The sequence below is a fragment of the Haematobia irritans genome, chromosome 2, assembly GCF_050003625.1.
Source record: "Haematobia irritans isolate KBUSLIRL chromosome 2, ASM5000362v1, whole genome shotgun sequence".
Taxonomy (NCBI): Eukaryota; Metazoa; Arthropoda; class Insecta; order Diptera; family Muscidae; genus Haematobia; species Haematobia irritans.
Genome location: NC_134398.1, coordinates 181,935,916 through 181,959,269, shown reverse-complemented (window position 1 = coordinate 181,959,269; position 23,354 = coordinate 181,935,916). Strand labels below are relative to the sequence as shown.

At 28.1% G+C, this 23,354-nt stretch overlaps 1 protein-coding gene across 6 annotated transcripts in view; it reads left to right on the top strand.

The window, feature by feature from the left end:
* The window catches only part of bru1 (bruno 1), a 618,688-nt gene extending 597,753 nt beyond the window's left edge, over positions 1-20,935 (top strand). For 5 of the 6 annotated variants that reach the window (XM_075296969.1, XM_075296970.1, XM_075296968.1 and 2 more), the window contains one exon: positions 18,898-20,935. In XM_075296969.1, the coding sequence (XP_075153084.1) occupies positions 18,898-19,169 (272 nt within the window). In that variant the 3' untranslated portion in view covers positions 19,170-20,935. The remainder of the gene's footprint in view (positions 1-18,897) is intronic. The other variant, XR_012719747.1, reaches the window with a different exon arrangement.
* Positions 20,936-23,354: the final 2,419 nt, after the last annotated feature.

Genomic DNA, 23,354 nt, shown 5'->3' with positions numbered 1-23,354 from the left:
ATTTCTAAAGAAAATTTTGTCAAAATTTTATATCTATATAAAATTTTGTCAAAATTTTATTTCTATAGAAAATTTAGTCCTGCACCTTTATTGGGCAGGTGTCTTTTTTTACTGCTGAAAATTATCATGATAAAGTCACTTCCAATGCTTCTCATCAGCATAGCCCTTGTAGTACTCTCCGTTGTCAATGACATTGCCTTAGTCGTTTTTTAAGTGTTTTGGATTTAATTGGTGGCTTCTGCCATTTTGGGGTTTTGTTTAAACAACCAAATACCAAGGGAGACATTACGAGGTGTGTGATTATGTGAGACTCATAAAAGCATCGTTCGTTTTTTTCTAAATGCTTTGTCTTGGATATTGCCTGCACAGCCTCTTGTAGTTGCCGATGGCAGCAACAAATTTCTATCCTGGTTTCAGATAGCTGTTGACATTATTTTCACACATATTCATATGATGTCATCAGTTTTTTTGTGCCACTTGTACATAAAGCCTGCCAGTTTTTTTCTATGGCAAGGATACGGGCATGAAAATCGTCCTCTGTGTCTATAAGCTATGGGTTGAAAGAAGCTTTTTAATTTATTTTTTATTTTGTGGGGCCTAGCATTTTCATCTAAAATTACTGCCGACAAAGATGTTAAACAAAAATGTTAATTTATTCAAATGTATGTTTAAAATAAAATAAAAAAAATTGCAATAGCATATCTGTTTGGTTGTCAAGCTATCTCGGGAACACAAAATAAGTGTGAAATTATTTTCCCTTATGTGAAGTTTTTTTGGAATACAAACAAAGTTCAAAGACCAAATGCCTTTTAGGTCTTGTTTATAGATTTTGAACTCTATGCATTTATGTTGCTGAGGGGCTTGATGGCCCAAAGACTTGATTTAAATTATTTCCCCCTTCATTTAGGGGGTTTGTATAAATTCAAATATTCTCTAAAATATATTCTTACCAAAATTTAATAAAATTTATTAATGAGATGCTTACCATTGCCATTTATATGTTGTTGACAATTTTAAACTTCATTTGCATAATATATTTGCCACAATTTTGCCAAGCATTTCATGTAAAATTCTTATAAATTTCATTGGTAGCAAAAACATATCTCTTGTGGTTTTTGTGGTAACACTCTACACATGTCTGTTAGATATATGCCCATGAAGTGAAAATGTTTATGCAAATGTGACCTTTAAAATAAGGACTATGCCAGTTATTTTTACTTTAATGGTGATAAGTTATTTAAATTTAATTATGGATAATAAAATATAGTAGTAGAGAACCTAAATATGAATCTGTAATAGCGAGGAGCTATATGATCATATTTCTCTAAATTATAGTATTTTAAAGAGGGGAAAGGTTAGTACAAATATTTAATCTTTTTAGATTTTTATTAGACTTCCTACCAAATGATCTTAACCCACCACAGCAATGAGTCTTTTTGAGAGTCTTCAGAACGTTTGATTTCGTCTTCTAATTCAATCCTTTGTATTTTATTTGCCTTGGATGGTCATTATCCAAAGTTTTATTAATAAATAATACAAAATTTCATATGTATATATCACCAAAATACATTGAATGGTTAATACCTGGTAAAAGACAGGATTGTATGTGAATAACCGCAACAGTAGGGTATATCTTAAATAAATTAGATTTTCATTATTTTTCTAGTAAAAATAAAGGCAGCTAGAAATTAATGGAAAATCCAAAAAGTTGTGAAAAGAACTGAAGGAAACGTGATAGGTACATGGTGTCTTTGGCTTTGATGTCAGTCTGTACGTCTGTGAACCACGGTTTTCACTCGAGCCAAAAATAATCTACAAAAATTGGGAGAAAATTTTACTAAAAAATTAAATAAAGAATCTTTTTTAATTTCCATAGAAAATTTTATCAACATTTTATTTCTATAGAAAATTTTGTCAACATTTTTTTTTATATTGAAAATTTTGTCAAAATTTTATTTCTATAGAAAAATGTATCAAAATTTTATTTCTATAGAAAAGTTTGTCAAAATTTTATTTCTATAGAAAATTTTGTCAAAATTTTATTTCTATAAAAAATTTTGTCAAAACTTTATTTCTATAGAAAATTTTGTCAAAATTTTATTTTTATGGAAAATTTTAACAAAATTTTATTTCTATAGAAAATTTTGTGAAAATTTTATTTTTATAGAAAATTTTGTTAAAATTTTATTTTTATGGAAAATTTTGTTAAAATTTTATTCCTATAGACAATTTTATTTCTATAGAAAATTTTATTTCTATAGAAAATTTTGTTAAAATTTTATTTCTAAAGAAAATTTTGTTAAAATTTTATTTCTAAAGAAAATTTTGTCAAAATTTTATAGAAAAATTGTTAGGTTAGGTTAGGTTAGGTGGCAGCCAGATGTATCAGGCTCACTTAGACTATTCAGTCCATTGTGATACCACATTGGTGAACTTCTCTCTTATCACTGAGTGCTGCCCGATTCCATGTTAAGCTCAATGACAAGGGACCTCCTTTTTATAGCCGAGTCCGAACGGCGTTCCACATTGCAGTGAAACCACTTAGAGAAGCTTTGAAACCCTCAGAAATGTCACCAGCATTACTGAGGTGGGATAATCCACCGCTGAAAAACTTTTTGGTGTTCGGTCGAAGCAGGAATCGAACCCATGCAAGGCGGGCATGCTAACCATTATTTGTATAGAAAAATTTATCAAAAATGTATTTTTATAGAAAATTTTGTCAAAATTTTATTTCTATAGAAAATTTTGTTAAAATTTTATCACATATTAGTTTTTTTGATCTCAGCTTTAAAACCATTGCTTTGACTAAACTACAAGAGTAGCTTAACCACCAGAGAAAAAGAATGTTTGTTAGATTTAGTTGGGCAAAGAAAGATGGTTAGATGAACGCACGTTTCGGAATAACCACATTCGTTATCAGCATCCTCTACTTGCGGCAAAGGTCGGAAGGTTCAAATGTGGTTTTCTTTGTGTTTAGTGATCTAACCCGAATTTATTCTGATAATTGGTTGATAGTTTTGCTGCAAGTAGAGGTTGCTGATGAGGAATGTGGTAATTCCGAAACGTGCGTCCATCCAACCATCTTGCAGTCTATAGCGCTTTGCCCAAATAAATTTGACAAACATTCTTTTCCTCTGTTGGTTAAGCTACGCTTGTAGTTTAGTCAACTCAATGGTTTTAAAGCTGAGATCAAAACAACAAATATGATTGAAGTACAAACCAACAATACCAAACCAAAATTTTATTTCTATAGAAAATTTTGTCACAAATTTATTTCTATAGAAAATTTTATTTCTATAGAAAATATATCAACATTTGATTTCTATAGAAAATGTGATCAAAATTTTATTTCTTTTGATTTTAATGGAAAATTCTGTCAAAGTTTAATTCCTACAGAAAATGTTGTCAACATTTCATTTTTATAGTACATTTTGTCAAAATTTTAATTCTATAGAAAATTTTGTCAAAGTTTAATTCATATAGAAAATTTTGTCAAAATGCTATTTCTGTAGAAAATATTGTAAAAAATTTTATTTCTATAGAATATTTGGTGAAATTTTTATTTCTATATAAAATTATGTCAAAATTGTATTTCTATAGAAAATTTATGAATTACCTCCTTGCAAAATCTACCAAAACTTCAAGAGTTCTACCAATCTATCGAACAATAAAAAATCTACCGTTTTGTGGTAGAATTCTACTAACTGTGGGATCCGTGCTGTGAACCCACTTTTTACTATCAAAGATTTGATTGAAAAATCGGTATCGATTATGAAAAATCGGAATAGATTAAAATTTAAAGCCGATTAGGATACACGCTTTAAATTTTTGACACAAGTCCATTTTTGTTGTCAATAACATTCCGATTTTGCCTGATGCCTGGCACTTCTATGGCCCAAGATGAGAGAGTTTATCATTGAGTGGCTCCATATTTTGCACACGGAGTACAATTTATAGTTTCACTATTTTGCGTGTACTCGAATATTTCCAATGGTAGTTTCTGAAAAGTGTATGGCATAAATATCCTGCACTTGTTTGCTGTAGTAAAAAATTGATATAAATATGCTATTTCCAAAAGCATTGAAATAATACAAGTATCACCCTTTTATCTACTTTTCCCTCTATAACTTCTCATTTTCACATTCTAGGTATACGAATTGTGATTGTTTGAAGTTTTGTATCATGGCTTGTTTTAGTCATCTGTATATGTGGCCTCAAGGTATACGCCATACAAACACACTAAGATAATATTACTGTCATAGTTATTAATGACATTAATGTGGCTTTTGCAAGCGTACATGTTTGGCATGAATGCATCTTTTCATGCATCACAAATTTCAACATGCTTTCACACACAATAAACACATCCTTCCCCACTTCCTTACTCGTTGGATATACACCTACAATATACTGTAATATGCCATATGAATTTTATATGGGTGTTTATGAGAGAGAGAGAGAGAGAGAGAGAGTGTGTGTATGTTTATATTCTGAACGTTCAGATCGATTAATTTAATTTATTTTTAACCTTGTACACTCTCTCAAACTTAGTTGTATATTCACAATGTCTCTGTGTTAGTGTGTGTGTGTAATTTAGAGTAAATGTATCAGTCTATATAGTGTGTTTGTATGTTCGTTCCATTTAAGATGTATGATGTGTGACAATCTAAAATTTGACATCCTCATTATCGCCATCACTATCAGCATTCACAAAAGCAGCAAACATCAGCATACGACTGCATCCAGCAATGCTGCCACTTACTCTAAACTCCATCATCACTTCATATCTATTCTCAGGCACGTATGTATAGAGAGTGTGTGTGTAGTGGGTGTACGAACCCATTGATGTACTATCCCAGCGGGAAAATTGCGAAGTACCGCAAAAATCATGCCTTCTTAGCCCATGATTTTGGGATCCTTAACACCTTCCCATATGCCTTCTCCTATCATGCATTCTATAATGCCTTGCACTTCCTTTCTAAAAAATGCCCGCACACATTATTCTGTGCCTTCTTTGGGAATTGGAAAAAGAAGGACCTACATTGTTGTTATAAGAACGAAAATTCAGTTTTACAGACAGTTTTAATCAAATCTTTAATTCGTGAAATTGAATCTGACTTTAGGTGAAAGTAAAAGCAATATTTTTTCCTTGGAGTTAAAGAAGCAAACAAATTGTCTTTGATAGATCAGCTCGCCCATTCTCTCCAGTAATTTTGACAACTTGTTTCACGGTATGAAATTGAAAATATTTTTAATGTGAATCGTAAAGTCCAATAGGAAAACACGAATTAACTCATTCTCATATTAAACAAATAAGGAAAGTCTAAAGTCGGGCGGGCGGGCTATATTATACCCTTGACCACTAAGTATGCCAATATCTTAACACCTTCAAATTTGTTAGGAGCTATATAAAGGTTTATGTTATTTTCCCATATACAAATATTTAAATATGAACCGATTTGGGCATTTTTTTTTAACATTCACAAAATGTTTAGACTCAAAATTTAAATTGGTTTATGACCCGGACGGACAACAATGTTAGTAAAAACCAAGTAAGGAAAGTCTAAAGTCGGGTGGGGCCGCCTCTATTATACACTGCACCACTTTGTAAAACCACATTTTCGACACTATATCAAATCCGTCAAATGTGTTGGGCGCTATATATGAAGGTTTTTGTCTGACTCCATCTGAACAAAATTTATAACCTATAGACTTAAAATTTAAGTCGGCTAATGCCCTGGGATGGTACACTATGTTAGTAAAAAAATATGGGAAACCTTTTAATCTGAACCAATTTTGAGGCAACTTCGCAAAAGTGTATTTATGATTTATCGGTCGATAGATATGTATTAGAAATAAAGGAAAATTTGAGTCACTTTTACAAGTTTTCGACTTAGCAGTGGAGTTTTTATAAGGAAAATGTGGGTATTTTGGTCATTTTTGCCCAAATCGGAAAAGCATATATGGAAGCTATATAGAAATCTGAACCGATTTTAACCAAATTTGACATGCATTCTTACGGCCATTTTCATGAAGCTCCGTTAGGCTTTAACTCCCAGTTAACAGAAAATAAATTGCAAATATCTGCTCTCCGGTTAACTTTAACTGAAAATTTTTGGGCAGTTAAGTTCCTAACTGACATATGGAATATATAGGCAAAATGGCAGCTATGGCCATACTACGGTTTAACGGATCACTAACGGAGCTTCATGAAAATGGGGGTTAGTATTTTAATTCTACTCCCTGTGCAAAATTTCACGTAAATCGGACTAAAACTTTGAACTCTGTGGTCATATGACGAAAAATCGGACGAAAGATATATATGGGAGCTATATCAAAATTTGAACCGATTTCAATTAAAATTCGCTCGCATATCCAGAACCATAATTCTACTCCCTGTGCAAAGTTTCAAGTAAATCGGGGTAACTCTTTGGTCTCTGTGGGTATATGAGTCGAAATGGGTCGAAAGATATATTCGGGAAGTATATCTAAATCTGAACAGATTTCAACTAAATTTGGTATAATTAACAATACTATTAAACGCACTCCTTAAGCAAAATTTGAAGCAAATCAGGGTAAAACTCTGGCATTTGAGGCCATATAAGTCCAAATCGGACGAAAGATATATATGGGAGCTATATCTAATAATTTTGCATGTTTGACGAGAGCCCCCAAATATTCGGCCTTGCGAATAAGTTGATAAATACGTCAATTATGGCCATATCGGTGATAAATATATATGGCAGCTATATCTAAATCTGAACCGAAATCAATAGCGATTATCTTTGAGCCAAGGTAAAACTCTGTGCCAAATTTGAGGACGATCGGATTTAAACTGCGACCTGTACTTTTCACACAAAATTACATATACAGACAGACGGACATCGCTAAATCGACTCAGAATTTAATTCTAAGACGACCGGTATACTAAACGACCTTCTTGGCGTTACATACAAATGCACAATCTTATACCCTGTACCACAGTAGTGGCGAAGGGTATAAAAACGAACTAAAAATAAGGACAAAATCATTGGCATTTCATTCTATTTTTTGGAATCGTACGAAAATTTTCTTTTGCTTTAGTTCATATGGAATTTATGCTTGCTTTAGTTCACATGGAATTTACAAAATGTTTGAGACATACTTACAAACAACGAAAATTTCATTGTGATGTGGAAAATTTCGAAAAAAAAATTTAACTGCAAACAAATAATCAATAGTTATCAATAATTATTGTGCAATAAAAATAAGTTAAATTTAGCGTTCGGCCAACTACGGATTTTTTCGGTGTAGTAATATCGACTTTTCATTTTCCCCTAATCAAGTATATATACACTGTATATAGTCGGAAATAGATATTTTGTTGTGCTACGGACGGAATGACATATTTATTATACCCCCAATACCATTCTGTGACGTCAGGTATAAAAAGGATTTCATACTAATTCTTTGTTGGCTGCCAAGCTATTAATTTACTTATTTCTAGTTACTCCTAACTTTGGCCTTCTAGAAGGCATTCTCTGTAACATATAAAAGATCCGATACCCATTATACGTTCACTTCCAAGAGAAGGGAACGCGGAATGACCTCACGTGTAGCTTAAGTTTACCTTTTGGTGCCCACATCACTTAAATGTCTCGTAGGCCAGTGGATGAGTGTAGGACTATCAATAACGAGGACCCCGGTTCAAATCCCGACGGAGCAGAAAAATAAAAATACACTTGAGGTAAATATTAAAATCACAAAAATAAGATAAACTGTATAGGAAAAGTAAGTCAAATTAAATTCTAACGTAAAAGGTATGAGGGCAAATGTTCAGTTCATAGACAACCTTGCCTTCAAAATATTTATTTTTACACGCTTTCTTTTATGCCTTCCTGTCCAGGCCTTTTTGAGGGCCTTCTTTGGAAGGCATGATTTTTGTACTTAGTATGAAGGCCTGATAACATGGCATCGACGACACCACCTCTAGAAGGCATACGAATAGAAGCGAGAGGCAAGGCCTTGGCCTCCAATCCAATCCAATGTTATTTTGAAATGAACACGTAATGCAGCGCCCAGGCCTTATAGCTACCCGGACAGCACTTCCATCATCGATTCCACGTCGCTTCCATTTCCCGCTGGGATGATCTTTAAGCCTTTGGTTGTCTGCCTATGTGTGATTGCAAAATGTAACAATGTCTATGCCGGTGTTTAATATCTTTTACGATAGATTCACGTTCACGTCCAATTGGCCTTTGGGAACCGAAGGTGTCAGGCACGTTTTAAGGGTGATGACAATTTTTTTTACGTGGAAAAAAGAATTTAATTTTTAGTAAAATTTCATATAAAAAGTAGACAAAAAAGACAACAACACCAAACGTGATCCAAAAAGCGAAGGCCAGATTTGATCGAAATCCAAAGACCAGTGGCAGAAAACTTCCCCAGCAGCTGAGAATAGCGAGAATGGGAGCAATACATATTGAAAAATGAGATTGAGTTTCAAAGCCATTGAAGTTCCAAACAGTGTAAAAAATTAAAAAGATCTCCATCGAAATAAAATTTTAACAAAATTTTCTATGGAAATAAAATGTTGACAAAAATCGTTGTTGTTTTTTTATTTCAGCTCTTTTCCTCTGTTGGTTAAGCTACACTTGTAGTTTAGTCAATGTATGGTTTTAAGCTGAAATAAAAAAAACAACAACAATGCTTAAAGAACAAAACCAACAATAACAAAACAAAACGAATGGTTGACAAAAATCTTTATAGAAATAAGATGTTGACAAAATTTCCAATAGAAATAAAATTTTGATAAAAATTTCTATAGAAATAAAATTATGACAAAAATTTCTATAGAAATAAAATTTTGACAAAATTTTCTACAGAAATATAATTTTGCCAAATTTTCTATAGCAATCAAATGTTGACAAAATTGTCTAAGCAACTAAAAATTCGAGAAAATTTTCAAAAACAAATACAGTTTTGTCAAAAATTTCTATAGAAAAAAAAATTTTGACAAAATTTTCTACAGAAATAAAATTGTAACAAAATTTTCTATAGAAATAAAATTTTGACAAATTTTTCGATAGAAATAAAATTGTGACAAACTTTTCTATAGAAATAAAATTTTGACAAAATTTTCTATAGAAATAAATTTTGAGAAAATTTTCTATAGAGATAAAATTTTGACAAATTTTTCCATAGAAATAAAATTGTGACAAAATTTTCTATAGAACCAAAATTTCTTTTGTTGCTTACACCCACCCTGTAGATGTCAATTTATATAATTTTCATTTCAATCGCAACTTTTTATATTCTCCATCATAGGGAGCATCTTACTCCCATGGGGGTATACTAACTTTGTCATTCTGTTTGTAACACATCAAAATATTGGTCTCATAGGTTGACACAGTTGGTAGAATTCTACCAACTTTGGTAGATTTTTTAATATTTGGCAGATTGGTTAAATTCTTGATGTTTTCGTAGATTTTGCAAAACATTCCTGTCGAATTAAGAGGTATTTCAACTTTCTATAAAAATCAACTTATTCTATAGAAAATTTTACAAAATTTTATTTCTATGGAAGATTTTGTCAAAATTTTAATTTTATAAAAAATTTTGTCTACATCTTATTTCTATTGAAGATTTTTCAAAATTCTATTTCTATCGAAAATTTTGTCAACAATTTATTTCTATAGATAAATTTGTCAAAATTTTATTTCTATAGAAAATTTTGTCAATAAAATGCTGCAAGTAGAGGATGCTGATGAGGAATGCGGTAATTCCGAAACGTGCTTCCATCCAACCATTTTGCAGTCTATAGGGCTTTGCCCAAATGCATTTGACAAACATTCGTTTCCTCCATTGGTTAAGCTACTCTTGTAGTTTAGTCAATGCAATGGTTTTAAGCTGAGATCGAAACAACAAATATGATTGAAGAATAAACCAGCAATAAAAAACAAAACGTATGAAATAAAATTTTGACAAAATCTTCGATAGAAATAACATTTTAGCAAAATTATAGAAATAAAATGTTGACAAAATTTTCTATAGAAATGCAATTTTGACAAAAATTTCTATAGAACTAAAATTTTGACAAAATTTTCTATAACAATAAAATTTTGACAAAATTTGCTATAGCAATAAAATTTTGACAAAATTTGCTATAGCAATAAAATTTTGAAAAAATTTGCTATAGAAATAAAATGTTTGACAAAATTTGTTATAAAAATAAAATTTTGACAAAATGGTCTATAGCAATAAAATTTCGACCAAATTTTCTATAGAAATAAAATGTATGACAAAGTTTGTTATAAAAATACAATTTTGACAAAATTTTCTATAGAAATAAAATTTTGACAAAATTTTCTACTGAAATAAAATTTTGACAAAATTTTCTACTGAAATAAAATTTTGACTAAATTTTCTATTGAAATAAAATTTTGATTAAATTTTCTATAGTAATTACATTTTGACAAAATTTTCTATAGAAATAAAATTTTGACTAAATTTTCTATTGCAACAAAATGTTGACAAAATTTTCTATAGAAATTAAATTTTGACTAAATTTTCTATACAAATTAAATTTTGACAAAAATTTCTATAGAAATAAGATTTTGACAAAATTTTCTATAGAAATAAGATTTTGACAAAATTTTTTATAGAAATAAAATTTTGATTACATTTTCTACAGCAATAAAATGTTGAAAAATTTTCTATAGAAATTGCAATTTGACAAAATTTTCTATAGAAATAAAAATTTGACAAAAATTTCTATAGAAATAAAATTTTGACAACATTTTCTATAGAAATAAAATTTTGACAAAATTTTCTGTAGAAATAAAATGTAGACAAAAATGTCTATAGAAATTAAATTTTGCCAAAATTTTCTATAGAAATAAAATTTTGACAAAATTTTCTATAGAAATAAAATGTTGACAAAATATTCTATAATAATTACATTTTAAAAAATTTTCTATGGAAATAAAAATTTGACAAAAATTTTTATATAGAAATAAAATTTGGACAAAATTAAAATGTTGACAAAATTTTCTATATAAATAAAATTTTGACTACATTTTCAATAGCAATAAAATGTTGACAAAATTTTCTATAGAAATTAAATTTTGACAAAATTTTCTATAGAAATTAAATTTTGACAAAAATTTCTTTGGAAATAAAATTTTGACAAAATTTTTTTAGAAATAAAAATTTGACTAAATTATAAACAATAAAATGTTGCAAAATTTTCTATAGAAATTACATTTTGACAAAATTTTCTATAGAAATAAAAATTTGACAAAAATTTCTATAGAAATAAAATTTTGACAAAATTTTCTATAGAAATAAAATTTTGACAAAATTTTCTATAGAAATAAAATTTTGACAAAAAATTTCTATAGAAATAAAATGTAGACAAAATTTTCTATAGAAATTAAATTTTGCCAAAATTCTCGATCGAAATAAAATGTTGACAAAATTTTCTATAGAAATAAAATTTTGACAAAATTTTCTATAGAAATAAAATTTTGACAAAATTTTCTAGTTATACAATTATTTTTCGAGCTTTTATGGACAGATATAGATTAAGGAACCTGGTTAATAGAGCCATTGAAAAGAAAACGCCAGATACAAATCTATACACGCCTGGACTGTACATGTTTCGGTTCGGGCGAATGAACCTTTCCACAGCCTTTAGTATAGATCTGGCTGGGAGAGATAACTCAATTTTGGGCCCTTTATGCTAACTCCTTATGGAGTTTCGGCATCAGGCTAACATGAAATATAATAAGCAACGATGAGCCCGTCGTAAAACTAGGAAAAACACGACTAATGTACGCGTTAGAATTGTTGTTGTATCCTAGAAACCAGTTTCTGTTAATTGTCATATGTTGTAGTTGACTGTAGAAACAATAAGCATTGTTCGACTGTTCACCACTTAGGTGAATTATAACAAATTAGCTTTCTAAAAATAAATTTCGTGTTGTTGCATTACTATGTAACAAAACGAAATAAAAATAAGATTAAGGGACATGTAAGTTATATGAAAAGATGATGTACAGTGGGAGAAAAGATGATTCAATTTGTAAGAGGAAATTTCCCAAATGTTTTCTCCATAAGGAGTTAGCATAAAGGGCCCAAAATTGAGTTATCTCTCCCAGCCAGATCTATACTAAAGGCTGTGGAAAGGTTCATTCGCCCGAACCGAAACATGTACAGTCCAGGCGTGTATAGATTTGTATCTGGCGTTTTCTTTTCAATGGATCTATTAACCATGTTCCTTAATCTATATCTGTCCATAAAAGCTCGAAAAATAATTGTATAATTAGATATAATGCATTTGGACGTCAATTGCCTGTTTCGGTATCAGGCTAACATAAAATATAACAAAATTTTCTATTGAAATAAAATTTTGACTAAATTTTCTGTAGAAATAAAATGTTGACAAAATGTTGTATAGAAATTAGAAGGAAAAGGTAAAAGGTGATTTGAAGAACAGGTGAGTAGCATTTGGTGTGTCCCGAGTTGATGGGCCATGGGGACACCATGGTTGGGGAGGGTCAGGCCATGACATGCCTTGGAAAACCGGCATGCCAGCAAGCCAATATGGGTGATAGTTGTGTGGATATTAATTTTTGTGATACGTACTTGTTGGTCTTTGTGCTGTCCTTCAAAGCTGGTTGAATGTTTAGTTTTTTTTGTCAGCTGCCAGAGGACTGAGTTGCCAATGAACCGCGCCCCACAGACTGAGCCAAAAGCCGGCAACACCGATCAGCAACCAGCGTACGTCAACTCAGTTCCTCACTCCAGATGGCGGTAGCCTCCGGGCTGTGACAACTCAGTCCTCTGGCAGCTGACAAAAAAACTAAACATTCAACCAACTCTGGAGGACAGCACAAAGACCAACAGGTACGTATCACAAAAATTAATATCCACACAAGTTACCACCCATATTGGCTTGCTGGCATGACGGTTTTCCAAGGCATGCCGTGGCCTGACCCTCCCCAACCATGGTGTCCCCGTGGCCCACCAACTCGGGCCATCGATAGAAATAAGATTTTAACAAAATGTTCTATAAAAATAAAACTTTGACAATATTTTCAATTGAAATAAAATTTTGATAACATTTTGACTAAATTTTCTATAGAAATAAAATGTTGACAAAATTTTCCCTAGAAATTACATTTTGACAAAATTTTCTATAGAAATTACATTTTGACAAATTTTCTATAGAAATTACATTTTGACAAAATTTTCTATAGAAATAAAATTTTTCAAAATTTTCTATAGAAATAATATTTTGACAAAATTTCCTATAGAAATAAAATTTTGACAAAATTTTCTATAACAATAAAATTTTTGACAAAATTTTCTATGAAAATAAAATTTTGACAAAATTTTCTATAACAAAATTTTGACAAAATTTGCTATAGAAATAAAATGTTTGACAAAATTTGTTATAAAAATAAAATTTTGACAAAATTTTCTATAGCAATAAAATTTCGACCAAATTTCTATAGAAATAAAATGTTTTTGTTATAAAAATAAAATTGTGACATAAGAAACCTTTTTCGTAGCACATGAAATACTTTTTCATTTCAATCACTCCAACTATGCATTACCCTTTCCCTCCACAAGCCTTTAGAACTTATGATTATTTGATGAACTTTTGCATGTGGGTATCCTTATAGATGATTTGTAGATACGCAAACACCTTTTTGTCTAATCATTAACATTGATGAGATTTAAATACGCCTCTATGGCATATGGAATTGGTATTGTCGCCATTGTGTTGCATCAAGCATTCACTTATGCGAATGAATGAGGTTGATTGAAATCATATACCTTTTTCAACTTGCATTGTTGAAAATGATTTCTCGATTGATTCTTGATGAATGATGAGTGAGTGTAATGATGAGATGAGTAATTCATTAATATTTCATTGTTCGTCTTCAGTTTTATATGATATTGGATGTATGGATGTGGGTGGGTGGATATGATGCATAGTTACAATGCCACAAGGATATTTTGTATGAAATTTTAGAACTGAATTTAATTATTATTATACCCATTTGAAATCGTTCTAAATTCCATTAATAAAATAGGTGTAAGGCCACCATTTTAGCTCCCCTAAATGTTTTTGGTATATATTTTTCTCCCAATATGTTTTCTGCCAACAAAAATTGATGAATGCTAAAAAAAAAAAACTGAAAAAAAGTAAACCAAAAATTAAATTCATAAAATCTGTTTGACATTTTAACGATTCAATCGAACACATCTACCAATATTAGACCACAAATTGAACAAAATTTAGAAATTGTGGTTTAAATTGATCTGTTGTTTGCATTGGCAATCCATTTACCCAATCATGACAGCTGAAAAGTGAAATATGTTCAATTCGATTAAAACACTTTCAGAGCATCAAAAAAGGCATAAAAACCTATGTATATTTGAAAAAAAAAAAAATAAATAAATAAAAAATATTAAAATGGCCAGTTATATATTATTGGTCAGTTAAATTAAAACAACCAATAAATTGAATATTTTGTGGCTTTGACGAAACCATTATTGTCTAGCTAACATAGGGGAATTCTTAAAGCAAAGTAATTGTGGTCAAAAAAAATTTTGTTATTTTCACGATTATTAACGTGATCATGCAAAATTGTAAAAATAATAATTGGCGAATAGATTTTATACTGTGGTCCAATCTTTCGATAATTTTGATTCAGATTTTTGGCATACAAAGTGTCATGTTTTTAGTGCTAAACTGATACAAAATATTAAGAACAAATTTCGTAAAAATAATGAAATATAGTCTTAGTTTTGTTGACCTCTTTGTTCTTATTAATTTTCTTCTTCCTTAAGCCAATAAACGAAAAATATAATATTTGCTTGATCAAAAAATATTTCGAAAAAGAAAAATATAATATTTGCTTGATCAAAAACTATTTCTATTATATATAGCATAAGAATATCTGAAATTTTCGTATTTCCTTTTCTTATAGACCCATGCTCTGTCCACACAAAATTGTTTTTTTTTCTGATTCATTCACGAAATTAATTTCCTTCGATACGGTTGAAATTTGGTACGTGGTGTTAGTATATGGTCTCTAACAACCAAGCAAAAATTGATCAACATCGATCCATAATTATATATAGCCCCCATATAAACCGATCCCCAGATTTGACCTCCGGACAGGGCTGCCAATTTTGGCGATTTATCGTCATTTTGACAATTTTTTACTCAAAAAGTAGCAAATGCCGATTTTCCGATTTTTTGCCTAAAAAATGACGATATTAGCTCGGTTCAAAAATTTGGACTAGAAGCGGTTCGTTTACACAATTAGAGCCAGCAAAAGAGAGAATTCATTTGAAAATGGTCAGACAGAGAAATTGCAGTTTTTACTAGAGATTTCATACATGTAGGAGCTATACCTCATTGTACATCTACAGTATTACTATCACGGTTGCCACTCGTGCCAAAAATAATCCACCAAAGTTTGAAGAACATTTTATCAAAAATCTACCAAATTAGAAAAATATCTTGAAGTTGTTGATCAAATGGTTAGTATATACAAAAATTTTGTTTTATTCGAAAGAAATGTTTTATATGGAATTTATAGAAAATTTTGTCAAAATTTTATTTCTATAGAAAATTTTGTCAAAATTTTATATCTATAGAAAATTTTGTCAAAATTTTATTTCTATAGAAAATTTTGCCAAAATTTTATTTCTATAGAAAATTTTGTCAATATTTTATTTCTACAGAAAAAGTTGTTCAAATATTATTTCAATAGAACATTTCGGCACAATTTTATTTGTATAGAAAATTTTGTCAAAATTTTATTTGTATAGAAAATTTTGTCAAACTTTTATATCTACAGAAAATTTTGTCAACATTTTATTTCTATAGAAAATTTTGTCAACATTTTGTCTCCATAGAAAATTTTGTCAAAATTTTATTTCTATAAATTTTTTTTTTCAAAATTTTATTTCTAAGAAATTTTTTTTCAAAATTTTATTTCTACAGAAAAATTTGTTCAAATTTTATTTCAATAGCAAATTTTGTCAAAATTTTATTTCTACAGAAAATTTTGTCAAAATTTTGTTTCTATAGAAAATTTTGTCAAAATTTTATTTCTATGGAAAATTTTGTCAAATCTTTATTTCTATAGAAAATTTTGTCAAATCTTTATTTCTATAGAAAATTTTGTCAAAATTGTATTTTTATAAAAATTTTTGTCAACAATTTACTTCTATAGAAAATTTTGTCAAAATTTTATTTCTATAGAAAATTTTTTTCAAAATTTTATTTCTACAGAAAAATTTGTTCAAATTTTATTTCAATAACAAATTTTGTCAAAATTTTATATCTACAGAAAATTTTGTCAAAATTTTATTTCTATAGAAAATTTTGTCACAATTTTATTTCTATGGAAAATTTTGTCAAATCTTTATTTCTATAGAAAATTTTGTCAAATCTTTATTTCTATAGAAAATTTTGTCAAATTTGTATTTTTATAAAAGTTTTTGTCAACAATTTACTTCTATAGAAAATTTTGTCAAAATTTTATTTCTATAGAGAATTTTGTCAAAATTTTATTTCTACAGAAAAAATTGTTCAAATTTTATTTCAATAGCAAATTTTGTCAAAATTTTATTTCTACAGAAAATTTTGTCAAAATTTTATTTCTACAGAAAATTTTGTCAAAATTATATTTCTATATAAAATTTTGTCAAATCTTTATTTCTATAGAAAATTTTTTCAAAATTGTATTTTTATAAAAATGTTTGTCAACAATTTATTTCTATAGAGAATTTTGTCAAAATTTTATTTCTATAGAAAACTTTGTCAAGCCTTTATATCTGTAGAAAATTTTCGCACATTTTTATTTTTATATCTATAAAATATTCTTGCAAAAATTTATTGCTATAGAAAATGTTTGGCAATTATTTTCTGTAATAAATTTTTGCAAAATTGTATTTCTTAGAAAATTTTGCAAAATTCTATTTTTAATAAAATTTTTGCAAATTGTCAAATTTTGGAATATCGGGCAACACATGTGTAAATATTAAAGATCTTTATTTTTATTTTTAAATAAAAAACATACTGAAGTAAAACTATAGATTAAAACAAATATTTTTTTATATTATTTTTGGAATTGCATAGCATAGTATTGCATAAAAATGTTTTTTTTTTTTTATTTAATTTTTATACAAGACTGAATTCATTATGATGTTGCTGTTGAAATGCATAGTTGTGTTAATTTTCTGTTCTTTATATGAAATAAATATTTTTGTTTTTAACCAAAAATTTAGTTTGGTTTTAATATTATTAACATTGCAGATTTATTGACGATTTTTAAAATGGAAGTGACAATTATGACGATTTTTTCGGAAAAAAGTGACGATTATTCTTGAAATTTTATTGGTAGCCCTGCCTCCGGAGCCTATTGGAGGAGCAAAATCTATTCGATCCGGTTAAAATTTGGAATGTGCTTTTAGTATATGGTCTTTAACAACCATACAAAATTTGGTCCATATCGGTCCATAATTAATTAACCTATCCCCAGATTTGACCTCCAATGCCTCTTGAAGGAACAAAATTCATCCGATCCGGTTGATATTTGGTACGTGGATTTAGAATATGGTCCCTAATAAATGTATCCATTTCGGTCCATAATTATATATAGTCCACATATAAACCGATCCCCAGATTTGACCTTCGGAGCCTCTTGGAGTAGTAAATTTCATCCGAGCCGTTTGAAATTTGATACGTGGTGTTAGTATATGGTCTCTAGCAACCATACAAAAATTGGTCCATAATTATATATAGTCCCCATATAAACCAATCCCCAGATTTGACCTTCGGAGCCTCTTAGAGTAGTAAATTCCATCCAAGCAAAATTTATCCGATCCGGTTAAAATTTGGAATGTGCCTTTAGTATATGGTCTTTAACAACCATGCAAAAATTGGTCCATATCGGTCCATAATTATATATAGGCCCCATATAAACCGATCCCCAGATTTGACCTCCAATGCCTTTTGGAGGAGCAAAATTCATCTGATCCGGTTGAAATTTGGTACGTGGTCTAAGTATGCAAACCATGCAAAAATTCGTCCATATCGGTCGAATTATATATAACCCCCATATAAACCGATCGTCAGATTTGACCTCCGGAGCCTCTTGGAGGAGCAAAATTCAGTATATGGCCGCTAACAACCATGCCAAAATTGGTCCATATCGGTCTATAGTTATATATAGTCCCCAGATCGGCACTCTAATTACCGCTCAAAACTTCATATCCGTTGGTAATTATTTATACACTTCCCTATATACCATATACCGGGTCAAGAACTGAATTATATACGTACTTAATCTTTTTTTTTTTCGGTCTAATATATACCACGTATGGACTAACAATTTAGAGGACGAGTTTTAAATATCTTACGATTGTGGATGACAGTCTTTAGTAGAAATTTCTACGCAATCCATGGTGGATATAAGGGTATATAAGATTCGGCCTGACCAAACTTACAGCCGTATATACTTGCTTAAAACTCAATTAAAATTTTAATTGGAAAAATTTTCGTAAATTTTTTTTTCTGTGATATTTATGATATTTCCCATAATTTTAAAGGATACTTGAAATTTTCTTCCCATGCACATTAAGACCCTATGGTAGTTTTCTGTGTGGCCTCGAAAGATTTTTATTAAAAAATTTTAATTACCGAAGAGCAATTTTTTCACGAACTTCTCAATCATCGTTTAATTATTTTTCTGACAATCAGCTAATTAATTTTAATCTGTTTAACCATTAAATCAATTTATATGATTCAGTTACTCTTGGCTATCATCACTTTAATTTTTATTTATCTCAACTTATTAACAATTTTCTTTAATTCTTCTCTTACAGGTCCTGAAGGCTGTAATCTTTTCATATATCATTTGCCACAGGAATTCACTGACACAGATTTGGCCTCGACTTTCCTGCCATTTGGAAATGTCATATCCGCCAAAGTCTTCATTGACAAGCAGACAAACTTATCCAAGTGCTTTGGTTTTGTATCATTTGACAATCCCGAATCGGCGCAGGTAGCCATACGAGCAATGAATGGATTTCAAGTGGGCACCAAACGCTTAAAAGTTCAATTGAAAAAGCCCAAAGATGCTTCCAAGCCATATTAGAAAAAAACCAAAAAACAACTACGCAGTCAAAAATCTCTCGAAGTTAAGAAACAAAAGAAAAATTCTACACAAATTGAAGTGCAAAAAAGGAAAAAAGGATTATAGAAAGAGTAAAAATATAGAAAGAAAAAGGAGGGAGTTCAACAAGAAGGACCATAACATCTAGACCATTAGCCTGCCAAGATATCTATCAAACCTGAAAAAGATTTTAAACAAAAATCCTTGGAGGAAATTAAACGGTAATTACATTTAAGAATCTTTTAATTAAGGACTCAAAGATCCTTTCGTTTTGTAATCCTTTTTTTTCATTTTGGCTTTTTCTTTGTGTAAAGCTTTGAATTTTAAGACATTTGCTTTCAACTTCCTTGAATGGTTTGAATCGTTAGATTTTTTTTATTAAAAATAAGAAACTTAATTGTTTAACGTTTTTTTTGAATTTGAATATTTTATGTTTTAATGATGATGATGATGAATTTTTTGAAATATCCTAGAATGTAAAAGCTTTTTTCGTAGTTTAGCTATGAAAGCTCAAGCTTTCATTTTGTATGTTTTCTTCATTTTTTTAAAGCTAAGCTTATAAAGCACTTTAAGCCTCAATATCACAACCACAACCATTACAAAAAGTCCAAGACTAAGTTTTACGTTTGATTGTTATATTTTGCGATTTGAAATGAATTTATTTTAAAAACAATTTTTTTTTTAATTTTCATTTCTTTTAGTTTATAAGTCACAAACCACAAAGCCACTGAAAAAATTAAAAAAAAAATAGAAAACATTTTTGTAATGAACTTTGAAATATTGAAAATATGTTAAATATCAATGGAGTCATCTACGTTAAGTGTATTTAGAGAATTGTGTTATACTGTTCACTGAAACTGTTATACTTGCATAAAATGTTTGAAGGTCTTAAAAATTAAAAAAAAAAACAATGAGACATATCGAATATTGTGTTGAAATAGTACCTAAGAGGTATTTTGTAAAATTTTTTTCTATATAAAAAAATATGTTTTTCTGATGAGAAAAAAATCAGATCTTCTATGTGAATTTTTCTTGAATTTAAAAAAAAAAAAAAATCTTGCTTGATCTATGGAGTTTTTTCTAAATATTTAATGTGGCCATAAATGTTTTTTTCTAGTTGTAAGTAAAATGAATTTCTATATAGAAGTAGACCAAAGGTTAAAATTAAAAAAAAAAAAATAACAGCAAATATTAAAAAAAAAATTTAATAATAATGGATTACTAAAACATATGAAATAATCCCAAAAATATTACAAAAAAATATTTGCTGTTTTAAGAAAAACACAAAAAATTAAATTACCTACATTTCGTCTAGTTAGCTTGGTTTATTGTAATTTTTTTTAATTCCTTGTTTTTTGTTATATATTTTTTATGATTTTCCTATATACATATACATTTTTTTTAATTGTTTAAGACTTTCATTTCATGTTCTTTTTTTTAATATTTTTATATTTTTGAGATCATCTATTTTTTCTGTAAATTTATATTATATATTTTTTATTAATTGTTTAATGCTTCTCTATATATTTTTATGAACTTTGTTATTTATAAATTACCATCATACCATATAAAATACCTACCTACCCCCCATTGAATTACTTCATATTTGCTTACTTACTTACTATTCTCTCGCTTTGTAATTGTATTGTTTATATATATCGTTACATATATACATAAATATCTATCTATATATATCTCTCTACAATTCGATGAAATATTTAAATAAAGCTTTGTTTTTTGTTCTTTAATTATTTTAGGTTGTTTTTTCTTATTTCATTTCATTTAATTTGGTATTTATTTGGAGCTTATTTTGGTTTAAGTGAAATTAAAATATTTTTGTTTTGATTTTAAACCATAAACAAATTTATTTAGAGCTATGGAGATAGAATATTTCTAAAAGCTAGAAATAAAAATTAAAAAAAAATCAATTATTTTGGAGGCTATCGAAAAGCTATTAAATTAATTTATATTTAATCCTTTGGTAAATAAGCTTTTAAATATCTACACTACATGAGCTAAAAGAAATTTAAATGCATTTAAATCAAATTTGACCAAAATTTTATTTCTATAGAAAATTTTTGCAAAATTGTATTTCTATCGAAAATTTTGTCAAAATCTTATTTCTATAGAAAATTTTTGCAAAATTTTATTTCTATAGAAAATTTTTGTCAAAATTTTATTCTATAGAAAATTTTGTCAAAATTTTATTTCTATAGAAAATTTTGTCAAAATTTTATTTCTATAGAAAGTTTTGTCATAATTTTATTTCTATAGAAAATTGTGACAAAATTTGATTTCAATAGAAAGGTTTTTTAAAATTTTATTTCTATAGAAAATTTGTGCAAAATTTTATTTCTATAGAAAATTTTCGCAAAATTTTATTTCTATAGACAATTTTTGCAAAATTTTATTTTTTTTTCATTCGTTTTGTTTTGTTATTGTTGGTTTTTGTTCTTTAATCATTGTTGTTGTTTTTTTGATTTCAGCTTAAAACCATACATTGACTAAACTACAAGTGTAGCTTAACCAACAGAGGAAAAGAATGTTTGTCAAATTTATTTGGGCAAAGCCCTATAGACTGCAAGATGGTTGGATGGACGCACGTTTCGGAATTACCACATACCTCATCAGCATCCTCTAAAACCTTTTTTCGGAGGGTTCAAGTGTGGTTAATTGTTGGGTTTAATGAACTACCTGCATTTATTCTGATAATTGGTTGATAGTTTTGCTGCAAGTAGAGGATGACGAATGTGGTAATTCCACATTCCACAGGGCTTTGCCCAAATAAATTTGACAAACATTATTTTCCTCTGTTGGTTAAGCTCCACTTGTAGTTTAGTCAATGTATGGTTTTAAGCTGAAATCAAAGAAACGACAAAATTTTATTTCTATAGAAAAATTTTGCAAAATTTTATTTCTAAAGAAAATTTTGTCAAAACTTTATTTCTATAGAAAATTTTTGCAAAATTGTATTTCTATAGAAAATTTTTTAAAAATTTTATTTCTATAGAAAATTTTTGCAAAATGTTATTTCTATAGAAAATTTTTGCAAAATTTTATTTCTATAGAAAATTTTTGCAAAATTTTATTTCTATAGAAATTTTTTGCAAAATTTTATTTCTATAGAAAATTTTTGTCAAAATTTTATTCTATAGAAAATGTTGTCGAAACTTTATTTCTATAGAAAATTTTGTCAAAATTTTATTTCCATAGAAAGTTTTGTCAAATATTATTTCTGTAGAATATTTTGTCAAAATTTTATTTCTATAGAAAGTTTAGTCAAAATTTTATTTCTATAGAAAATTTTTAACAAAATTTGATTTCAATAGAAAGGTTTTTAAAATTTTTTTTCTATAGAAAATTTTTGCAAAATTTTATTTCTATAGAAAATTTTTGCAACATTTTATTTCTATAGAAAATTTTCGCAAAATTTTATTTCTATAGAAAATTTTTGCAAAATTTTATTTCTATAGAAAATTTTTACAAAATTTTATTTCTACCAAAAAATTTTTGCAATTTTTATTGTCAAACTTCTGTTTCCATTGAAAATTTTTCTAAAACTTTTATTTATAAAGAAAATTTTGCCAAAATTTTATTTCTATAGAAAATTTTTCGCAATTTGTATTGTCAAACTTCTGTTTCCACTGAGACTTTTGTAAAAATTTTATGTCTAAAGAAAATTTTGCCAAAATTTTATTTCTATAGAAAATTTTGTCAAAATCTTATTTCTATAGAAAATTTTGTCAAAACTTTATTTCTATAGAAAATTTTTGCAAAATTTTATTTCTGTAAAAATTGTTTTTAAAAATTTTATTTCTATAGAAAATTTTTCCAAAATTTTATTTCTATAGAAAATTTTTGCAAAATTTTATTTCTATAGAAAATTTTTGCAAAATTTTATTTCTATAGAAAATTTTTGCAAAATTTTATTTCTATAGAAAATTTTTGCAAAATTTTATTTCTGTAGAAAATTTTTCGCTATTTTTATTGTTCTGTTTCCATTGAGAATTTTTGTAAAAATTTTATTTCTATAGAAAGTTTTGTCAAAATTTTATTTCTATAAAAAATTTTATCAAAATTTTGATTTTTATTGAAAATGTTCTCAAAATTTTATTTCTGTAGAAAATTTTGTTAAAATTTTATTTCAATAGAAAATTTTGTCAAAAT